The sequence below is a fragment of the Prionailurus viverrinus genome, chromosome B3 (assembly GCF_022837055.1).
Source record: "Prionailurus viverrinus isolate Anna chromosome B3, UM_Priviv_1.0, whole genome shotgun sequence".
Classification (NCBI taxonomy): Eukaryota; Metazoa; Chordata; class Mammalia; order Carnivora; family Felidae; genus Prionailurus; species Prionailurus viverrinus.
Genome location: NC_062566.1, coordinates 48,942,973 through 48,966,431, shown reverse-complemented (window position 1 = coordinate 48,966,431; position 23,459 = coordinate 48,942,973). Strand labels below are relative to the sequence as shown.

At 34.7% G+C, this 23,459-nt stretch overlaps 1 protein-coding gene across 2 annotated transcripts in view; it reads right to left on the bottom strand.

Annotated features, from left to right (window-relative positions):
• The window catches only part of TRPM7 (transient receptor potential cation channel subfamily M member 7), a 123,084-nt gene that overhangs the window by 21,943 nt on the left and 77,682 nt on the right, over window positions 1–23,459 (bottom strand). For both annotated transcript variants that reach the window (XM_047862335.1, XM_047862336.1), the window contains 11 exons: window positions 23,286–23,429; window positions 20,932–21,060; window positions 18,796–19,074; window positions 16,423–16,597; window positions 14,047–14,173; window positions 12,392–12,576; window positions 11,583–11,715; window positions 10,262–10,977; window positions 7,261–7,331; window positions 3,892–3,988; window positions 555–625 (listed from right to left, as the gene is read on the bottom strand). In XM_047862335.1, the coding sequence (XP_047718291.1) occupies window positions 555–625; window positions 3,892–3,988; window positions 7,261–7,331; window positions 10,262–10,977; window positions 11,583–11,715; window positions 12,392–12,576; window positions 14,047–14,173; window positions 16,423–16,597; window positions 18,796–19,074; window positions 20,932–21,060; window positions 23,286–23,429 (2,127 nt within the window). The remainder of the gene's footprint in view (window positions 1–554; window positions 626–3,891; window positions 3,989–7,260; window positions 7,332–10,261; window positions 10,978–11,582; window positions 11,716–12,391; window positions 12,577–14,046; window positions 14,174–16,422; window positions 16,598–18,795; window positions 19,075–20,931; window positions 21,061–23,285; window positions 23,430–23,459) is intronic.

The window sequence follows — 23,459 nt, the reverse complement described above, 5'->3', positions numbered from 1 at the left end:
ATAAGAATAAAACCTTGCCATTTGCAACTACATGGATGGAACTAGAGTGTAGTATGCTAAGTGAAATAAGTCAGTCAGAGAAAGACAAATACCATTATGATTTATTTCACTCATATGTGGAACAAAACAAATGAGCAAAGGAAAAACAAAACAAAACAAAGAGAGAGAGAGACAACCAAGAAACAGATTCAACTATAGAGAACAAACTGATGGTTACCAGACGGAAGGTAGTGGGAGGATAGGGTAACTAGGGGGTGGGGATTAAAGACTACATTTATCATGATGAAAAACATAACATGATAAAAACAAAAAAACATAGACACACATATACATACATACAAACAAATTCTTAACTATTCACACTACAGGAAGAAACTCTTTTCAAAGAATAAATTGCTAATATTCTAAGAATAAATGCACTAATGTCAGTTTTCTAAGGTAAAATTTTTTGAAAGCTAAACAGAACCTCAAATAAAATATCACCATCTTTTTTTAGTTCTTCTTTAATAAATATATATTTTAAAATACACATTTGTTAACTGAAATGTACAAACCGGTAGTAAAGCTGCTTTGGAATCTACTTCATGAGTTTCTTCTGTGGATGGCCTTCTATTGCTAGTTTCCACTTAAAGAAAATTAAAAAAAAAATTAGTTATACAACTAAAATATTTTGATACCAACCAACCAAACACGAAGTGTTTCAACACACAGTGTAACTTTCATAAACTAACTTATCCTCTCCCCAACACTGCTGAACATTAATAGTTAACATGAGGCCCACAGGTCTCTTGGCAGGACACCAAAATTATTCAATTTATTTTTGTAAAAAAGCAGTAAGAAATAAGAGTCTGAAGGAAAAAGTCTTAGTCTTCCTATTTCCAAATTTCTTGTGTATTCATTCTACCATGGATATTTTTTGTGTATGTGTGTACAATCACCATTTTTTTTAACCATAAAAGGTAGAATAATATATATTTTAGGGTTTTTGTTGTTGGTTTAACTTTAAGCTTGGAGATCTTTCCAATCACAGAAAATTTCTCTATTCTATTTTGATGCTACACTGAACTTCATACTATGGCTGTACAGTAATTGTAGAGAATAACAACCAAACTCCTACTAATGGACATTTGGTATGATTTCAATCTCTTGCCATTCTAACATTGCAATTAATCATCCTATACATATTAATAGTCTTATACATACACTGTTTTACAATAATGGAAAAAACAGTTCATCTTTTCTGCCACGACTTAAAATGGCAGGCATCTCTGTCATATTTTGTTATTTTATCCTAAATAAATTTTAGAATTAAGCCTATTTTTAAAAAGTCAGGATGTTACATTATTTTTTTAATTAATTTTTTTTTAATGTTTACTCATTTTTGAGAGAGGGAGACAGAGTGCTATCAGGGGTGGGGCACAGAGAGAGGGAGACACAACCTGAAGCAGGCTCCAGGTTCCAAGCTGTCAGCACAGAGGCTCAAACTCATGAACCATGAGATCATGATCTGAGCTGAAGCCGGATGCTTAACTGACTGAACCACCCAGGTGCCCCAAGGATGTTAAATTTTAAAGAAACTTATAATTCACAACTTTATGACACAGTAAAGAAAAACCTCAGAATGAATGAATGGTGATGGGAAATCTTAGAATGAAATTTGTATTCTAAGTGTAGAGGCCAAAAAAACCAGACTGAAGTACATTAGAAGAGTCTGGGCAAAACTTTTTCTAGATGATGAAACTGATAGCATTACTTATCTGAATATCTTGAAGAAATGTAGCCCAATAGCAGAGAATCTACTTTGATCTAGCCAAAATTATAACTATATTGTGGGAAAGAATAAATGTGTGTGCATGTGCATGCGTGTGTTTGTGTCTTCTGGGAACAGGAGGAAGAGGAAAAGTTTGATCCTTGTCTTCTTTAGTGGGAGGTTAATAATTATTGTTTAAAACTGAAATACAGGGGCGCCTGGGTGGCGCAGTCGGTTAAGCGTCCGACTTCAGCCAGGTCACGATCTCGCGGTCCGGGAGTTCGAACCCCGCGTCAGGCTCTGGGCTGATGGCTCGGAGCCTGGAGCCTGTTTCCGATTCTGTGTCTCCCTCTCTCTCTGCCCCTCCCCCGTTCATGCTCGGTCTCTCTCTGTCCCAAAAATAAATAAACCTTGAAAAAAAAAATTAAAAAAAAAACAAACTGAAATACAAGGATGCAAAATTAGAAGCGTGTTAACTTCAGAAATAACATCCATGTTACTGAAAATAATTTTTTTTTCTTCTGTCCTAACCATTCTACCATATCTTTTTATTTTATTTTTCAGTGAGAATACTAAACAGGGGCGCCTGGGTGGTTCAGATATCTGACTTTGGCCCAGGTCATGATCTCATGGTTGGTGAGTTTGAGCCCGCGTCAGGCTTTGCGGATAGGTCAGAGCCTGGAGCCTGCTTCGAATCCTGTGTCTCCCTCTCTCTCTGACCCTCCCCTGGCTCATGCTCTCTCTCAAAAAAATAAAATAAATAAAAAAAATTTTAAAAAGAGGGTATTAAATAGGAATGAAAACAGCCAGAATCCTTGCCTTGGTTCCCCATCTGGCTTTCAACATATCATTATGAAAGAGAATATCTGTGATAACTTTCTGTAGATAACCCTTTATTCAGATTAAGGAGACTCTATTCTAACTTTAGGAAGAGTTTTAATCATGAATGGATACTGAATTTCATCAAATGCCTTTTCTGCAGCTACTGAGATGAACAAATGATTTTTCTCCTCTAATCTGTTACTATCATGCATCAATTATATTTTTATATATATTCCCCTCCACCCCCAGGTAAGCTCTACACCCAACCCGGGCTTGAACTCACAACCCTGAGATCAAGAGTCACATGCTCTACTGACTGAGCCAGCCAGGTGCCCCTCATCAATTATATTTTTGATGTTAATGTTAAACCAACTTGCACTCCTGGAATATATCCAACGTGATACTGCTGTATACAAAAAGAGAATGAAAGGGGAAATGATGGTGAGGGGGACATGGTAGTGATGTTTTTCTTAAGGAATCTTATAAAGGCTACATGTACATTAATGAAACGTTGACTAATAAATTTATATGCATATATAACCAACTCATAAAAAAGTATGTTATGGAAACATCCCCAGTCCATTTAATTCTCAAGTTAAAAATTGAAGGTGTAGAGCAAAATGTATGGTATGTTACTTTCTGTGTAAAAAATAGAAGGAAAGACTACCGTCACATACTATGTGTGTGAAACTCTACAGGATAAAAACAACAGTGGTTACATACAGGGCTGGAATGAGAGGGAGACTTATTTTCAAAGTGCTTGTATGTGTATGTATTTCAATTTTTGAACCAAATAAATGTATTAACTATTAGAAAAATAAATTTTTAAAAGTTTATTTATTTTTTGAGATACAGTTGAGTGGGGGAGGGGCAGAGAGAGAGGGAGAGAGGAATCCCAAGCAGGCTCCACACCGCCAGCATGGAACCTGATGCGGGGCTCAAACTCATGAACCTAGAGATCATGACCTGAGCTGAACCAAGAGTCAGACATTTAACCAACTGAGCCACCCAAGCACCCCTGTATTAGCTATTTTAAAAGTTAAATTAAAAAAATGTTGACTAAATGATAATACTGATTAAAATAGATTTATAAAAAGCAAGCCTTTATATTTCATCTTTAGGACTAAACAATTTGTAAAAAATATCAGAATACTAGAATTGTGTGTTTTATTCAAGGTTGCAGCAACAATGACGGACCAGAATCGTCATTCTCTGACTCCCAAAACATTCACTGCTTAGGTGTGTGACATACGTAATAATACATTTAAAGCTTAAGTGAATATGTTTGGTAACATAATTCACATAGTCAAAGAACTTACCTTGTTCTGAAGGAAGAGGAATAGAAGTTTTGTGACATTCAGTAAATCCAGCATGAGAACTCATGTGTTTCAAAGTGTTTTCAGAAGGAATATCATTCTGCATATTACACATAAACATAATTTAAAAATAATCAAACTGAATTTCAAATAAATGTTCTAAGTAGTATAAGAGACTCTGTTTCTATTTAGCTCAATATACTTTAATCTACCTAGTCACCAAAGGGTATATTACAGGTTACAGTTAATTTTCTTCAATGACCTTCTCAAAAAACTGCATCAAAATATCCTACTTGCTTATTGTTCATAAATCCATCTGAATGGATCCTTTTTCATAGTAATATGATTTCATTAAAAACTTGGGAGAAAATATTTATCAGTTCACCTAAAAAAGAAAAAGCTATTTTACACTAATATTGATAGATTATAACAATTTGGAAGGTGGAAGAGTAGTTTTTTTGGGAAACCTCAGTAGGTTTCTTATTGATTATATAAGCTGTTCATATAACCAAAGATCTATCTGCTCATTATTTGTCACGTTTCAATTTTTTCCAAATTTGTTTTGACTTATCTATGATTTCCATTTTTTGGTACTTCTATCTTTTCTCATCCTTCGTTTAATATCACCTCTTCCTCATATGTTTAGAAAGCCTTCCTGGTTTTACTGACTTGGCATTACTATTTTCTTAAGTTTATGATTTGAGCTTTTACATTTAAAGCTAGAATTCATCTGGGCTTATGAAGTGACATGAGAACATAAACAGACTTTTCCAAATGTCTACTCGATTATCCAATTTGTATTTACTGACAAGGCATTTCCCTTATCGTCAATTTCTAATCCAACTCTTCTTATTAAATTCTTATTTGTAAACAAGTTACTTTGTAGTCACTAAAATGTTTAGCTAAATATTCATGTTTCAACTGTTCTACCTGTGTAATATTTTATAGTCTAATTCTCCCTCATTTTCTTCTTTTTACCTATATATTTTCCCAGATGAACTAACAAACTGCATTAAAATAATGTGGGGACAACCCAAAACATTCACCCTGTTTTCTCTTTTCAACTATAAACAATTCACCCTATTATGCAACTTTAAAATATTTCCAAACCTCTACCACCTCTCAGAAAGAATGAATTTAAAAATGTTACTACCAAAAATAAACTATTACTTTCATTTAAAAAATTACTTGTATCTCAAGAAAAGTAAGTTTTTCTACCTTTGATGCTCTGCACTCTTCATATACAGCTGATTTATACAGCCAAGTGAGAGGGCTAACATTTTTTCTGTAGTTACAGAGCAATTCCAATTTCCTTTCTGATTTTAGTTCTTTTGGAACCAGATCTAGCTATTTATTTGCTTAAGTATTTTCCATCTATGACACAAGTTCTAGTACAGGATTGATGGTGGGCTTCAAGGTATTTGTAAAACTCCATATACCTTAATAGATAAAATTTTGTATACGTCCATTTTTTGGGGAAGAGGGTCTACAGTTTTCATTTGATTTTCAAAGGGGTATATAACCTACAAAAGTTCAAGAACTCAAAGTCTCAGACCATCATGGGCTAGAACTCATTATTCTATTATTACAGTCTGAGTTCTTTTCCTCTAAGTGAATTACTCAAAATTGTTTAATTCAAAACAGCCACAGAAACTTGTAATTTCTTCTTACTTTTACCAGGAAGTTACCTGCACTTCAAAATTTTCAGCGCACTCTTGCTTTAAATTCATTTAAACTCATTGTTAAAAGGCAAAATCTGTGGGGGAAACCTTGCCAGGTACCCTTTCCCATTAAGAAATACCCATTTATCCTAAATGACTTCCTATGTATATCAAGTGCTTCTTTATAGCAAAACGATGCCACCAGAATGTGCTGATGTAATTTTTTTTCAACTGCCATTGTGGTACTTATGAAGACAGTTTAAAAGTTCAGTGAAATACATATTAGACAATGACAGCCTAAGTCAGAGTAATTGTTACTTAGGATTGAAAGAAACAGATAACTAAAAAAATTTTTAGGAAACAAAACAAGTTAGACTTGGCTGTTGATTAGAAGAGAGAGCAGTGCAGTTTTGCTCTCTAAACTAAAATGCTGATGTTATTAACAGAGGCAGGAAATACAGAAGAACAAATACATCTGCTGAACAAGAAGATGATGAATTTGAGTTTCTGATTGCTGAGTTTGACAACTATAAGAGTTCCAACTAGTTAGCTCTAACCTTTTACTGTGGTGTCATATCAATGCTCTAGTCAGAATCTCTCCAAAGATTTACTTTCCCTACATCTCTTCCCAGCCTTCAGTTTTCCTGTCTAAAATCCAAATGTAGATATGGCTATAAAAAAATTCATGCTATTTTCAACTATATAGCTGAGAAATCATATTCTTGGTTTCCTCTTGACTCCTTAATCACTTTACACAATAGTTACTCTAAACCTTCTCTTTCTCAAGTACTCCCTTGTGGTTTCCATTAGTCTTACTGGAAAAACAAATGCCTTAAAAGATTCAACAAACTCCCCAGATTATTTATTCTCTTTAAGTTTTAAAAAAACTTTGTGTGATTTATATACAATGAAGCACACAGATTCTTGAAGAGTAAGTTAGAGAAAAGTTTTAGCATTCTTTCTCTCCAACGCAAAATATTTGTGTGACAACTCTATCAGTCTGTCCTCCCATCTGAAAAAAGTTATACTTTTTATTTTAAGATTATCATCTAAGTGATCGATTTTACTCCATCTAGGTCTTTTTGCTTTTTTAAATTATAATTCCCAGTCAGTTCTTCCTCCCTGTAAGAAACTCAGATAAAACAAGAGATACAACTTAAAAAAACCCCACTGGTTTCCCTACTGGTTCCTTTCCCTCATTTTAAGACTCTATCATTATGGGTATTTATGAAAGCAACAGTTAAGAAATAACTTTTCATTCATTGTTCTGTACATTTAAACAGTTACTCAACAAATATTTATTGAGTATCTTACACCTGCACATAACAGTGTAGTTAGGTATATTCAGCTTTTTACTGATTGCTAGATTCTTTGACAGACATGGTTATGTTCTAATAAACTTCTGGGCCTGGGAAAGAGTTGAGCTCTGTATTTAGTGAATGAGAAATGTATAGGGAGAAGCATTTAGAAAAAGAGAAATGTTAAATTGGTGTTTTTATGTTCATTAATATAAGTGCAAACTATTTGTATACTTTTCATATTCGATTGTTTCTTCTTTTTAAATGATGTATGATTTAAATATTTGGGATCATCAAGTTGGTGATGGTCTCTGCTAAAACTGCATTTTTATTGGAACGTTTAGTTCTATTTTGAACTAAACCCCCAAATAGCAAAATAAAATTGAATTGTGCTGTAATAAAGATTTACTTACAGATAACATTTCTTTTATTTTGTTTGATGTTTCTTTGAACTTCTGTAAATAATCTATGCTATCTCTGTGTCCTTAAAGAGAAAAAAAAAGATTACAACAAAAATATTTACTTTTTATCAAAATAATGTCATTGCTTAAAGTCTATATAAACAAGTGATTCATATTGCTTTCCAAGTAGTTTTGAGGGCTCTGAAGTTTCCTATAGATCTTTTGATAAATACTAAAAATATGTGTCAAGAAGCTGGAGAAGATGAGCAATTCAGTTTACAGTAACAGTAAAAGCCTAAGGGCCTTCTAAAAGAATCCAACATGTGATATGAATTGCTTGAAATTTAAAAAGAGGGAAGCGATCATTTCTACTATTAATAAATATAAAAATACATGGGGTGCTTGGGGGGCTCAGTTGGTTAAGCATCCAACTCTTGGTTTCGGCTCAGGTCATGATCTCATGGTTCGTGAGTACGAGACCCACATCAGGCTCTGCACTAACAGCACAGAGCCTGCCTGGGATTCTCACTCTCCTTCTCTCTTTGCCGCTTCTCTGCTCTGTCTCTCAAAATAAATAAACTTAAAAAAGAAAGTTAAAAAAAAAAAACTACATATATGTTATACATATATATCCAAACTATATATACACAAATCATATATAAATATATAGATAACTAAATATATCCATCCCAATGGCAATATACTAACAGACTAAAAATGTGCTTTTACAGAATACATTGGGATAGATTTTATGTAGGCAAAGCTGTCTCTATAAATCCACAGTAAACTGTATATAACCTAGCAGTAGAGATCAGTATGCTCTGTACCTAGATAACTTACAGGGTTGGCCTCCATGTGGAGATTTTACATGGACATAACATATTCTTTGACCAATCTCAATACATGTTCCACGACTAGGTAAATTTCTAAGCTGGGAAAGCTCAAATAAGTATTAAGACAAGGTTAGGATACATCATAGGATGCCACCCGATGAAAAAATTCAAACCTGAAGAGACAGAGGACATCACTCATGCCTCAGAACACTCTGGTCATGTCCACAAACGACCCAAGTTATTTTTTTAAGAAATTTTTAAAAAATACTTTAATAATCTAACAGGAAGACTCTTAGAACACTATATTCTCCCAAATGCAAGGAAACGTTAGCTCTATGAAGTGTTCCCTCTTCATCTTTTCCTTCCATATGATACACTGTCAACATTTAAATATGCTTAGGTCTCTCCATCATTAAAAATAAAACAAGTAAGGGGCGCCTGGGTGGCTCAGTCGGTTGAGTGTCTGACTTCAGCTCAGGTCATGATCTCACGGTTTGTGGGTTTAAGCCACACATCAGGCTCTATGCGGACAGCTTGGAGCCTGGAGCCTGCTTCGGATTCTGTGTCTCCCATTCTCTCTGCTCCTCCCCTGCTCACGCTGCCTCTCTCTCTCTCAAATAAACATTAAAAATAATTAAAAATAAACAAAACAAATAAAAAACCTTACACAAAAACCACATTATGAGTTCTTTCTTTTTATATTTATAGTAAGCTTTTTTTTAATCTTTTTTTTTTTAATATTTAAAAAAAATTTTTTTTTAACATTTATTTATTTTTGAGACAGAGAGAGACAGAGCATGAACAGGGGAGGGGCAGAGAGAGAGGGAGACACAGAATCGGAAACGGGCTCCAGGCTCTGAGCTGTCACCACAGAGCCCGACGCGGGGCTTGAACTCACGGACCGTGAGATCATGACCTGAGCCGAAGTCCGACGCTTAACCGACCAAGCCACCCAGGCGCCCCTAATCTTCTTTTTTAATGTTTATTTTTTGAAGGAGAGAGACACAGAGCGTGAGCAGGGGACGGGCAGAGAGAAAGGGAGACACAGAATTCGAAGTTGGCCCCTGGCTCTGAGCTGTCAACACAGCCTGACGCGGGGTTCAAACCCACGGGCTGTGAGATCATGACCTGAGCTGAAGTCGGACACTCAACCAACTGAGCCACCCAGGCGCCCTGCCTTAATAGTAAGCTTTTAATTGCCCATCCCATCTGCAGTCTCCCTCTTTACATTTCCTCCTCTCATTCACACTTTATTTCAATATAATCTGGCTTCTGCCTCAACTGCTTCACTGAAACAGATTTCACAAAGGTCATTAATTTATTATTACTGCCAAAATAAATACATTTTCAGTCCTTATTTTACTTCAGCTAGCTGACGTGTTAAGAATGAGTCATTCCTTTCTGAAATGCTCTTCTCTCTGGGTATATAAATGGGTTGACCATAAATCCTCCACTTTCCAAGCAGAGTCCTGGTTTTCCCTATTGCCCTAATGTAATTTACTGTACCCGTCACTCTCAAAAGTGTACTGGTTGGGCTGAAAAATTATATGGTCACCCTATTTGTAAGACACTGATCTTTTCCAGTTATTTCTATCTAGCCTCCTCTGTACCTTTCTATTATTCTCCAAATATTTAACATTTATGAATAACTCAGGTTCTGTCAACTAGTTAACTGAATTCAGTAGAAGAGTCTCAAATTCAAAAGAGCCCAAGTAAGTTTTACATACAACTGTTATTATAGTAAATTCACCAAAGAAGAATGTGCCAATAGAACTATTACAGCTCAATTTCAACCTATTTCCCCGACTTGATTCCTTTTAGAAATTTTAGAACTATACTCTATGAAAAGTAGTCCACTTATCATACAAGTTCAGTTTTATTAATTAGCTACTTATTTTTATTTCTAAGGTGATAATTATAATTTTTAATGTTTATTTATATTTGAGAGAGACAGAGCATGAACGGGGGGAAGGGCAGAGAGAGAGAGAGACACAGAATCTGAAGCAGGCTCCAGTCTCCGAGCTGTCAGCACAGAGCCCGATGCGGTTCAAACTCATGAACCGTGAGATCATGACCTGAGCTGAAGTCAGAGGCCCAACCAGCTGAGCCACCCAGGCACCCCAGGTGATAATTAAAAAATAAATAATATTTATATACAAATGTTAGTTTGCCAAACTTACCTACAAATGCTCCAAATTCTACATTATCTCCTTCTGCAGCTTTAGAGCAAACAGTTTCTTGATCTTTGGTTACAGTTTCTGAGTGGCTTTTACAACTTGGCTGGGAAGGTGTACTAACAAAAAATTTGGTTGGTGGGGATGACAGATGTGGTATGCTATTAGATGAACTGCCTAATTTTTGATTTTTACTGAACATTTTTAACATTTCTACCCCATGTGGTCTCTGTCGCAGTTCTGGAGGAGAAATAGCACTTGGGAATAAGGCACCACAAGAGGAACCAGCCTCTGGGAAATTGAATTCTTTTCTCTGGGGTATTACAGGTAAATCCTGACCAAATATGTTACATTGGGTATCTTTTTCATCTTTCATAAAAATATTACAAAGAAAAGGATTAGTACTTTCAAGACCACCTTGGGGAAGAGAGGAGCTAAGTGTATTTACAACACTATGCTTTTTCCATACAGAAGGTCTTATAGGACCATCATCAATAAGGTTTTGAGCCAAATGTTTGGAAATACTCAATTCTCGTGTGATTTCATTGTGAACTTTGCTAGCTTCTGAAGCTTTCTGGGCAGTGAGTGTTTTTAATGTATCTACAGTCAGGGCTGAAAGATCTTGCAAATGGCCAATTTGAGAATCTAATGACTGTAATGATCTTTTTATATAGTTGACACGATCTCCAACTTCTTTAATTTGAATGCACATCTGCTCCACCCTGTAGGAGAAACACAGGCTTTTTATAAATGTTAAAAATTAATGTTTGAGAGATTCTTTCTGTAATCTCAATAAATGCCAATGGTAAAAAGAAATTTTACATGTACTCACACAAGGTAAGATATAAAATATGATTATTTATTTATAAAAGGCACACAATGTTTAAGAAGGATCCACTGCTAATTCTATTATAGTAAAATGTAAGAGTTCATAAAACATTTTTGTTCCATAGGCTATTTATTATGATTTCTGCACATCAAAGTAACACACACACAAATATGTATAAAGCTACATATATAAAGAACTAACATTACCATCTGCTTCCAGAATGTAGCAAAGCTAATGGGGAAAAAAAATGCTTTAAAACAATAAGGATAGTTTCACTTTTCTCCACTGACTCTTCACTGTCCTCTATAACAAGGTCAAAAAATAACAAGAAATTGACTTACACTAAGTATTAGAAGTAAAGAACTGAATTGTCTTCCAATATGTAAAACTATTATTAAGTTTACTTATTTGACAAAGATAAGTTGAACAATGGGCATGTAGAAGACATAAAAAAAAACCCACTCTGACATATCAATTATAATTAAAAAGCTTCTGAACCTTTCAAAAGTGACACGAATTCTCTCTTCACTCCCAGAATGGAATTTGTCATCTTTTTCATTAAAATACATCTCAACACACTGCTCTTCAAAGTCATGTAGTTTCTTTTGATCTTCTTCTGTTAAAAAAAGTTCTAAGCAGGGAAAAGAACAAAAAAATCAATGAAGACTATCAAGATATCAAATTGCAGTCATGGGTCTTATGAATTATTCAGGGTTCATAAGACTATATCCATCATCTATATACTTATTCTCTTTTTACTGTAGTGTTTCTAAAGCAATGGGCAGATATTTTCTTTTTTTTTTTTTTTCTTTAGCAGAATAGTTTCAGTACCTCATCCTCTTCTGATTTTCATTTTCCTATTAAATACTCTTAACCCTATCTATCTTTCTCTTTATACCTCCCCCTCATTTATCTAGGTAGAGGAATTTAAGAACCAATTTAGTAGAGCAGAAAACCATTGTAAAATTAAAAGCAAGGTTTGGTATGATTAGTCTCATGTAGTATACAGAATAAAAGTATTATTGTTCACAGAGCAGCAAAAACGGTTTATAGAACAGCAAATGTTATGGTTTCCATTATCATTTTAATGAAAACAGACATACCACACTCAAAAGAAGTTTAGTACTAAATTCAGTTTTATAGAGATTGTAGTATACTCAAAATTCTTTTATGTTCAGACATATTCAACAGAAGTTTTTATAGTAACATTAGCAATTACGTCTTCTGAACAAAGTTAACACTTAGCCTTCAGTGTAGTACTGATAAGTGATAAAACACAAATATTTGCCTTAATATATTTTACTTACTTGGTCCATCTGAAGTCTTATCTTTTTTTCTTCTTTTACATATGCAGCAAAACAGAGAAACTATATGGCTGAGAATGATAAGTGGTGGAGGCAGAACTGGTTTCTCATGATAAGCCATAATAAAATGATAACGCTGGTACTTCCATACAATATTGGAAATTGCCTTTACTTGTAAATACACATTACTTGAATAACAAAGGAAAAAAAATAAAACAAACATAGTTAATCATACTTTAAAGTTTTAAATACTAGATATTTTATTATAATTCTGTTCTAAACAAGGATTCCAAAGAGTACTCTACCATACATAAACTAAAAGGCAAATGAGAAACTGGAAAAAATACATGCAGTAAGTATAAGGCACAAGTTTGATACTATTGAAGGTCTTAATTATAAACTCCCAGAAAAATGAGCAGAAAATATGATCCTAAAATTTTAAAATTATATACAAATGACAAAACCATAAGAAAATAATAAATCTTAGAAGCAAAGTAAGCTCAAATAAAAACAATATACTTTTATGTACTATCAAACTAGCAACCATTAACGATAACAATACCTAGTGTTGGCAGAGATTTGAGGATGCAAGTCTACTTTAGTTTAAATTCAGAAAGTCCTAAAAATGCATATATCAAACAGTTCAACTTTTAGGAAAACATACTTAAGGATGGATAAAAATTTAACCACATGGTTTTTGAGAACAAAAAAATTATAGACAAACTCAACAATGTAACATATTGGTTGAAAAATTAGGCTCTATCATGGAATATCAGATATTCCTGAAACTGGAGTGGGGTGCCTGGGTAGCTTCGTCAGTTAAGCGTCCCACTCTTGATTTTAGCTCAGGTCATGATCTAACTGCTTGTGAGTTTAAGTCCCATATCTGGCTTTGTACTGACAGTTCAGAGCCTGCTTGGATTTTCTCTGTCTCTTTCTGTCTCTCCCCCGCTGTCTCTCAAAATAAATAAATATTAAAAAAAACTGGAGAGGGGTATTTATTAATGTTGAATAATAGTCATGTTTTGCTTAATTAAAAACAGTATAGGTGGGGCGCCTGGGTGGTGCAGTCGGTTAAGCGTCCGACTTCAGCCAGGTCACGATCTCGCGGTCCGTGAGTTCGAGCCCCGGATCAGGCTCTGGGCTGATGGCTCGGAGCCTGGAGCCTGTTTCCGATTCTGTGTCTCCCTCTCTCTCTGCCCCTCCCCCGTTCATGCTCGGTCTCTCTCTGTCCCAAAAATAAATAAAGAAAAACGAAGAAAAAAAAAATTAAAAAAAAAAAAAAACAGTATACAAAATATAAGAACATTATTTCTGAACAGAAAAGTATTCACAAATATTCATAAAAAATAACAGAAAGAGGTACACCAAAAAATATAAATGAGATTACTGATGAATTTTCCATTTGCCTTTCTGTTTTATATACTAAATGTGTATTCCTTGGCAACATAGTAAAACTACCAAATCAAGGTTAAATTTATAAAAGAACTGCATGTTGATTTGAAAAAGCATGCCTTCCTATTCGTAATTTTCAAAGATAATTTTAATAGTTTAAGCTCTACGAAGTTTTTGTATTTGAAATTTTGTACATATCCTTCAAAATGAAAACTATATATTAAATGATCTCATTATAATAAGCAACTGCATAAAATTCTTACTTGAAAAATGCAATAAGAAGATTGACCATAATGATATACTGTACAAAGAGGTAGACCGCTTGAAGAAATGGAGTCAACCATGTCCCAGGACCACAGATTTGAGAGATAGTGGAATCATTTGCACACACTTTGGAAAGAAGAAAACAGTTTAGATATAGTATTCACACCAGTAACTATTTTAAATTAGTATTTACATACTTTTGAAGGAAGTTTTGATTATGTAGAAATCTGTTTCAGATTCTAGTAAAAGCTTCTGGGCAAGCAGTTGGAACACAAACTTAAAAAATATTCCAACATAGGGGCACCTGAGTGACTCAGTTGGTTAAGCGTCCCGCTCTTGATTTCTACTCAGGTCATGATCCCACAGTCCTGAGATGGAGCCCCCGATCAGGTTCTGTGCTGCATGTGGGCCTGCTTAAGACTCTCCCTCCCACTCCTGCCCTTCCCTGGCTTGCGCTCATGTTCTCTCTCTCAGTCTCTTTCTCAAAAAATCCAAAATAGAAAAACTTTGTGAAGGATGTGGGTATGTGTTCTACCACCCTAATCTAGATGAGATGGTATACAGTTGTATTATGTATGCAATTCAAAGCAGGGTTTAGTTCAAGGAACATTAAGTAGAAGAAAATTCCCAGATTTAGCCACACTATAGCATTTCTGTAAGAAAAAATAACAACTATAAAAGGGTATGGTAAACTCAGTAAATTTACAAACATGAAGATTACTGAGTTTACCTTACTATGTCACAAAAGAAGGTTGAAAGAGCGGTTTAAGTGCCTTTCAAATAGATAATGATTAGATTTTAATTCCTTGGTTTTCATCAACCTCACCAGGAATGTTTCTGAAACCAGAACACAGCTGAATAAAAACAAGGAAGGGAAGGGCTTTAGTACCCACCAGGGTATTAAAAGAATAAAGCAAAATAATTTAAGTAGGGTAAGCATTAGAATTAAATAATCATGAATTAGTGACAAGTTTTATATAAATGCTTATAATTAGCATTTGTTTAGTAATCATTTAAAAATATATACACCACTGAAACACTCAAACGCACAACGTTTTTTTGGTCTTAAAAAGCGTTATGACTCTTGGGGTGCCTGGGTGGCTCAGTCACTTAAGACTCTGACTCTTAATTTTGGCTCAGGTCACTATCTCATGGTTCGTGTGCTTGAGGCCCGACTTGGACTCTGCTGACAGCAAGAGGAGACTGCTTGGGATCCTCTCTCTGCCCCTCCCATTGCGTGTGTGTGTGCACGCGTGCTCTCTCTCTCTGAACATTTTTTTAAAAAAAAGCTTGAGGAATCTATTTCTATTCTATTCACATTAGTTTGACAAAGCAAGTACCCAAGGAAGAGAATGAAGGAGACTAAAAAGCTATATCCAATACTTTATAATACTAAACTAGAACTACATCAGAAAAAAAGCAGAAAATGAAAACCTGAAAAGGGCATTAAACAGGAAAGCATTAAACATAAAATTTGACCAGACTGGTAAAACCTCACAGTTTTAAGCAAAATCTGGTAACAACCATCCTCTAAATAAATAGGTGCCTAGGGAGCAACACAGGTATGGGGTGAGGGAGGAATAAAGATGAGAGAGAGTATAAAAGAGATCAAGAGCAAAACTAACAAAACAAAGATTCTATAATGCAAAATAAAGATTCTATAATGCAAATGTAGAGGTCTGTAGAACATCCCTGAAAGCTGGCAGCATCACCCATGTTCACAAGCTATCTAGCCTCATGAGCTAAAACAATTTTAAAAAGTTTATTACCTGTGCAGTTGAATTTTGTAATTCAAGAGTTTATCCACTACCATATTTGGATTAGTTCTAATCCTATTACCCTCACCCCAACTGTTTTGGAGATAAGCAGGATGAAGCCAATGTGAGCTAATGAGTTTGAAAGAACAGGTTCAATAGGGGGCTTCTGGGAAAGGGACATTTTACCCTTAAGAGAACCAAAGAAAACACTCTCTTTCCTCTACTAGTGACAGTCTTCCAATCATAAAGGAAACCTGTATGAATCAGACATTGCGATTACAGAGCAGTGGGATAATAAAGAACAAATGTTAACAGCTATGAATTAACAAACTCCAAAGACCACTACCTCTGAATTCTATGTCACATGAGCTAATATATGTCCTTATTTTGTAAGCCAGGTTAGGCCAGATTTCCATTTATGGCTGAAAAAGTTCTAAAAATACTTTTTTCCAAATAATTTTTGTAGTTCTTTTCCTCCCCCTGGGCTAAACTAATGTATTTTGAGAGGGCTTAGGTTAGTAATATTTTGACTTGTGAAAATATTTAATATTACTGTAATGCAATCTAACTTTAAAACATAAATAACCAAAAGATGAATTTGTAAACATAAACCCTTACCATCAATTTCATATGCGTAAACTTCACCAAAAATCATCCAGTATGGATGAAAAACTATATCTTTAGCAAGAGTCCAAGAAGGTGCTTCACGAGGATAAAGTATTGCTTTTCTGGGAACACCAAAACTAAGTAATACAAGAGCCATAATCACTACAATGTAGAACATATTGGCTACCTGTTAAAAAATGAACAACGTTAAAATATATGGGAATTTAAAAACAATGACAATTATTCATGTTAAAATAGTTTTTAACGTTGTAATAGACAACTAGAATCTTTTGTATTTCTTTTTATTTCTAGTATTAGCATTCAGGAAAAATCTCATCACTACATAAACCTTAATGTCAAGGAGATTATGTAAAAATTGATTTGTGAAGCTAGACAGGTTCAGATCATTTTCTGTACAATGAACCATATCCCTGGTTCCAACTGGAGTCTGCTTATCTTGAGTCCATGAAGATTTAAAGAGGTATAGACACATGGGCAGATTCAGGGAATCAATTTCCACATGTGCTCTTTCTTAAAGTTGTTGTATTGTTATACTGGAGGTTCAGACTCGCTCTTCTACCTCCCTTTGATATTTGTTCTTTGCCCACTTCATACACAAAAAGGTATTTGTTCTCACCCATCTTGAACTCCACACCATGGTGCCTTATCCTACACTGTGAAACCTCCTAGGAGCTAAGTAAAACAATAAACTGAATTATCAGCATGGGTGTTGAAAAAAATAAATGAAACTAATAAATGGTTAAAAAATCCTTTTACAAATCAGGTAGTCTGCAATTCTTTAATTTCAACAAAGTTGAAAAAGAGCCTAATTGAACTATCACCTAATAAATCAATAAAAAAAAATTTACTGTTAAATCACAATGTGAATTTTGGTATCATTACTCAAGAATTCTAAGAATTAAGTGAAATCATTATTCAAGAATTCTAAGAGTTAATTTCTATCCACTTTTCTAAGTGTACAAGTGTTCAGTATTTACATCTAAAAAAGTGAATACTGTCTTACTCCAACAACATAGTATTCATCCACAAATAATAATCTACAGGGGGAAGACCCACACAGATTAAGAGACTGCATTTACAATAAATCTGTACTTTAATCTACTACAATAAATCAACCTAAATAATTATTATGACATTTGCATATATTTGCAATAAATTAACAATAATTCTGTATCTCCCCTCTCTCTGCCTTTCCCATGCTCATGCTGTCTCTCTCAATAATAAATGTTAAAAAATTTTTTTTAAATAAAATAAAATATAGTTAGACAGATATAAATATTCTGTAGAAGAGGAACATGGGCCCCATAAAATTATACAGCAAATAAACCTGATCTAGCAGAAAAAGATAAAAAAAAAACTCCCCTAAAAAAATCATGTTGGAGATGTGATCTGTAGGATAAACCTAACTTAGTCAAAAAAGCTAAGGATGTCAGTGTAGATAAGGGTAGTCATTTCTGGCAGAAAGAAGAACATAAGCTATGGTACCATGATAGGGACTATGTTAAAAAAATTAGAGAAAAGCCTGTATGACTACAGCATAGTTAAGAGGTCAAAAACTGGTTAAGAGATGAGACTTAGATCTCTGTGATGGGTATTGAAGAGGGCATCTTTTGGGATGAGCACTGGGTGTTGTATGGAAACCAATCTGACAATAAATTTCATATATTAAAAAAAAAAAAGACATGAGACTAAGAAAGCAAGGAAGATGTTTCTATTGGAAGAAACAAGGTAAAAAGTACATAAGATCTCCATCATTTCTTAAAACTGCATGTGAATCTATAATTAACTCAAAATTAAAAGTAAAAAAAGAAAAGCAAGAAGTCATACTGGGCAGGGTTTAAGGATTTCATTAAGTATAATGATCTCTAGGGGTAATGAAAAAGCTTTAGATTTTTTACAAAGCGGGTATGATATATTCAGATATGCATTTTGAAATTACTCTAGCTATAATATAAAGATAGGCCACAGTGGTTATGAGTAAACAGATTTTACTACATTACTGCAGGTGCCAGATGATGGACTGGTTTAGGGTAGTAGTAGTAGTAGTAAAGACGAAAAGAACTTCAACAAGTAGCTAATAAACTTGTATTTTTCATTCTCATCTCAAATGCTTCTAGAAAGTAGCATTTAAAAACTAAAACATTTTAAGATAAAACGAAAAAATATGGTTTTCATAATCTTATCCCATCACATATTTTCTTCAAAAGTTAATATCTGGAGGAATGGCTGATTTGAAGTATGAAGCAAATAAAAATGAAATAACATTCTCTAATTCAAGCAAAACTATGTTAGTAACAGGTTTTTATGATTTTAAGAAAACATATCAATAAACCCATGAATATTATTAGATGCCTCTCAACTTACCATTTTCCCAATCATCATTACATAAGGTCCTGCCTGTTGATTTACAGCTAGAAAGTCTAGCAAACGCACATACCAAAATATTATGTTAAGACAGTAAATTAATCTTCCAGCAACAAAAACATGATTATCATATGCATTCTCAAAGTTCCATTTTGCTCCAAATCTTAGTCCAAATCCAATGAAGAAAGAAATTATAGCAATTGTATCACTGATATTGAAGTAATCACTAAACCACACTTTAATCTTCTGGCTTATTTTCCCAGCTTCAGACATAAAGATCTAAGGATAAAAAAGAAAAAAAAATCTAATTAAGCTGTTTAAGAAATCAGTTTCTTCCTATTAAAACATATACCAGCATTCAATTATAATATCACAGTAGAATTTTATATCTTTTAATATTTCAAAGTATTTTTTTAAATTGAAGTACAGTTAACACATGTTACATTAGCTTTATGTATACAACATAGTGATTCAACAACTCTATACCTTATGCTATGTTCACAAGTGTAGCTACCATCTGTCACCACACAATGCTGTTACAGTAACAATGACTATATTCCAACTATGCTGTACATTTCAGCCCCATGACTTACTCATTCCATAACTACAAATCAGTACCTCCTACTCCCCTTCACTCGTTTTGCCAATCTCTCCTCTCCTCCTCCTCCACCATCACTTTGTTCTCTGTATTTACAGGTCTGTTTTTCTGTTTGCTTGTTTGGTTTTTTTTTTGTTGTTGGATCTCATATATAAGTGAAATTATACAGTATTTCTCACATGGCATTTGGGAAAATATGTTTGATTATCTTGGCATCTGATGATGTATTTGACCACTAAAACAATTCAGTAAGATATGAGAGACAGATACTACTTGTCCTCATTCCACATACATATATGTGTGTGTATATATAAACCCATATAAGTATGTATATATACCCACAAATAAATGACCTATTCAATCAAGGTCATCTTACTAATAATTTGAAAATCTCAAATTAGAACACAGTTCTCTAGAAAGTGAGATACTTCTGAAAGTTGTTTTATTTTTCATTGAAACAACAAAAGAATATCCTAGTAGAATCTTCCAAAGGTGTCTTATTTGCAGAAAGTAAACAACTCAGTGGTTTAAGTACCTGTACTTATCTCTTCCCTTAAATATAAAAATTAAAAAAAAATTTTTTTGGGTGGGGAATGGTAATATATTTACAGCTTTAAAATTATAGTGTATATAAAAATAAGTACTGAAGGGGCGCCTGGGTGGCTCAGTCGGTTAGGTGTCTGACTTTGGCTCAGGTCATGATCTCATGGTTCACGAGTTTGAGCCCCACATCGGGCTCTCTGCTGTCAGCACGGAGCCTGCTTCAGATTCTGAGTGCCCTCCTTCTCTATGCTCCTTCCTGGCTTGTGCTTGCTCTCTCTCTCTCTTCTCAAAAGTAAATAAACATTAAAAAAAGTAAGTATTGAAAAGTCTCCCATCCACTCTTGGTTCCTCAGCCAATTAACTTCCCTTCTGACTAGAGGCAACCACTGTTATTATAATGTAAAGAATCCTTACAGAACTATTTTATGAATGTGCACTTAAAAAATTCTTTGCAACTTACATTTTTCATTTAACAATTTAATTTTTTCAAACATGTTTGTAAAACAACAGATTCCATAAATATATAAAACATGAACTCATGATCCTCAGATCAAGAGTCAGACACTTGGGGCGCCTGGGTGGCTCAGTCAGTTAAGCGGCCGACTTCGGCTCAGGTCATGATCTCGCGGTCCGTGAGTTCGAGCCCCGAGTCGGGCTCTGTGCTGACTGCTCAGAGCCTGCAGCCTGTTTCAGACTCTGTGTCTCCCTCTCTCTCTGACCCTCCCCCGTTCATGCTCTGTCTCTCTCTGTCTCAAAAAAAAAAAAAAAAAAAAAAGAGTCAGACACTTAATCAACTGAGCCAGCCAGGCACCCCCACTGATTTCTATTCTTACGCCACAATTTTTAGAACAGTAAAAATAAACATGTTCTATAATGTCATCACCTACTGAAATGATAACACATACACATACACATACCCCTACCCATACCAAAAAACAAACAAAACACCTTCCACACATATAGTAAGTTACTGGTAGGAAAAACTAAAGACATACCTCACGGACTTTCTCGATAGCATAGGTAAAAATATAAGCAATAACAATCCATTCTTGAACTGAAGGTAATCGTTCCATTTGTACAAGAACCACAAATGTATAAAGCATCAGAAATCCTAAATATGCCAGCTAATTTAAAAAAATACAAAATATAGTGTTATGAAGTAAAATGTTTTACTATAAAAATTTTCAAACACACAGAAAAAGAGACTAAATGAACCCCTGTGAACTATTTCCCAGCTTCAATCATTAAAGTTTTAGAAGTAACTCTTCAGTGTATACACTGCTTTTATCAATCAAAATACAAATGGTTCCCAGAGTATAACTGTGTTGTTCTAGAACTTTGATGACTTTTCAGTACTTCATACAGGAGAAATTATACAAGATTTATGTTCTCAGCATAGTTCATATAATTCCATTTAACTTATACCTATATATTAAATATATTATAGAAATTCATCACTATCATCATCAAGAAACAAATACTACCTGCTTCCTTCTTCCCCCAACCAAACAGCATTCCCAGAAATACAACTGGTATTTTCCTAACTCCCAGTCACTGTGGATTTGAATCCCAAGAAATGAAAACAGATATGAAAACCATTTTCCTGGGGCACAGGGGTGGCTCAGTTGGTTAAGCATCCCACTCTTGATTTTGGCTCAGGTCATGATCTCATAGTTCATGGGATTGAGTCCTACATTGGGCTCTGCACTGACCTGATGGCATAGGCCTACTTGGGATTCTCTCTCTCCCTCTCTCTGCCCTTCCCTGCTAGCATGTCACTCTCTCTTTCTCGCTCTCTCAAAATAAACAAATTAAGAACAAAAAAAAGCATCTTCCCTAGGTAAGGGATCATCCCACTTGTGATACTCTTAACAGAAAAGATTGAGGTAAAGTGATAAGATCTATGTATAACAACATCTGAAGAGTCATTTCATTTCAGAGGAGACCCAAGACTTAGCTGACCCTTAAACAATTGTATTCAAGAATCCTCACATCACTCTCCCTGCCTCTCCAAGTGTTAAAATAAGCCGTATTCATGATTAAAGATATGGGAGGGTAGGGAAGTAAACTCCAATAAATAAGAAGAAAGAGATATCTCTATTTGGCCACCAGGGCTATCCATTTTTAAATAGTCACTCACATGAATGCAAACGTGATGAAAGTGAAAAACAATAAAATAATAACAAAATACACAACTTAAGAATTTTTCTGGGGGGCGCCTGGATGGCTCAGTCAATTAAGCATCCAACTTCAGCTCAGGTCATGATCTTGCAGTCTGTGAGTTTGAGCCCTCCGTCGGGCTCTGTGCTGAGGGCTCAAGGCCTGGAGCCTGCTTCAGATTCTGTGTCTCCCTCTCTCTGCCCCTCTCCCACTCGTACTCTGTCTCTCTCAAAAATAAATAAACATTAAAAAAAAATTTTTTTTTTAAGAATTTTTCTGGGAAGGGGAATAAAAACTCATTCACTCAACCCATGGTTAAAAGTTGGGGCTAATGTCATATATTTCTTGAGGTGAGCCTCTCCCCCATGGACATATTTACCTGGGAGAAAAAAACTGTTCTTCCAGAAAGCAAGAGAAAAGCCAATTATGTGTCAGATGATAAAACATGTACTATAGTATGATTAAGGAAATAAGCCGATAAATAAAACGATATGAATGACCTAGATTACTTCTGACCTTCAAATTAACACTGCAAAAAGGTTCATTTCAAAAAGTCTGGGGGCGCCTGGGTGGCGCAGTCAGTTGAGCGTCCGACTTCAGCCAGGTCACGATCTCGCGGTTCGTGGGTTCGAGCCCCGCGTCGGGCTCTGGGCTGATGGCTCAGAGCCTGGAGCCTGTTTCTGATTCTGTGTCTCCCTCTCTCTCTGCCCCTCCCCCGTTCATGCTCTGTCTCTCTCTGTCCCAAAAATAAATAAAAAAAAACAAAACAAAACAAACAAACAAACAAAAAACGTTGAAAAAAAAAAAAGTCTACACATTCTCTGCAAAAATCCTAAAGCACAAAGACATGTCTTTCTGACATACTGACACATTGTCTCTTCTGGTTAACTTTTGCCAATGTTTTTGGTGGACAACTAGTATTTGATACCCACTTACAAAGGCATATGGTTATCACATTTTTGCTTAGAAAATTTCTAGTTTCAATTTGATCTAAGATTTGTTAGTGTTTGTCATTTTTTATGACGGCAAATGAGATAAAACTAAGTTAAACATGTGCTCTTTTAAATGGAAAATGGCTTGTCAGTAATCTAAGTTATGTCAAAGTTAATACGGACTTTAGACCAAAGGTCCCCTAAAGCCTATCCTTTAAAACTGTTATGCTCATACAGCTTAAAAACATACAACATACCGTATTAAACCAGAATTTTACAATTGGTGCATGATAAAAGGCATAAAACTTTCGCGTAATGGGAAGCTTTTTTGATTTTATTTGTATCTCCATTTCATTCTTTCCTTCATTGCTGTCCAATATTCTTACTTCTTTAAACACTTCCTAAAATAAAAATAACACTTATCATATATT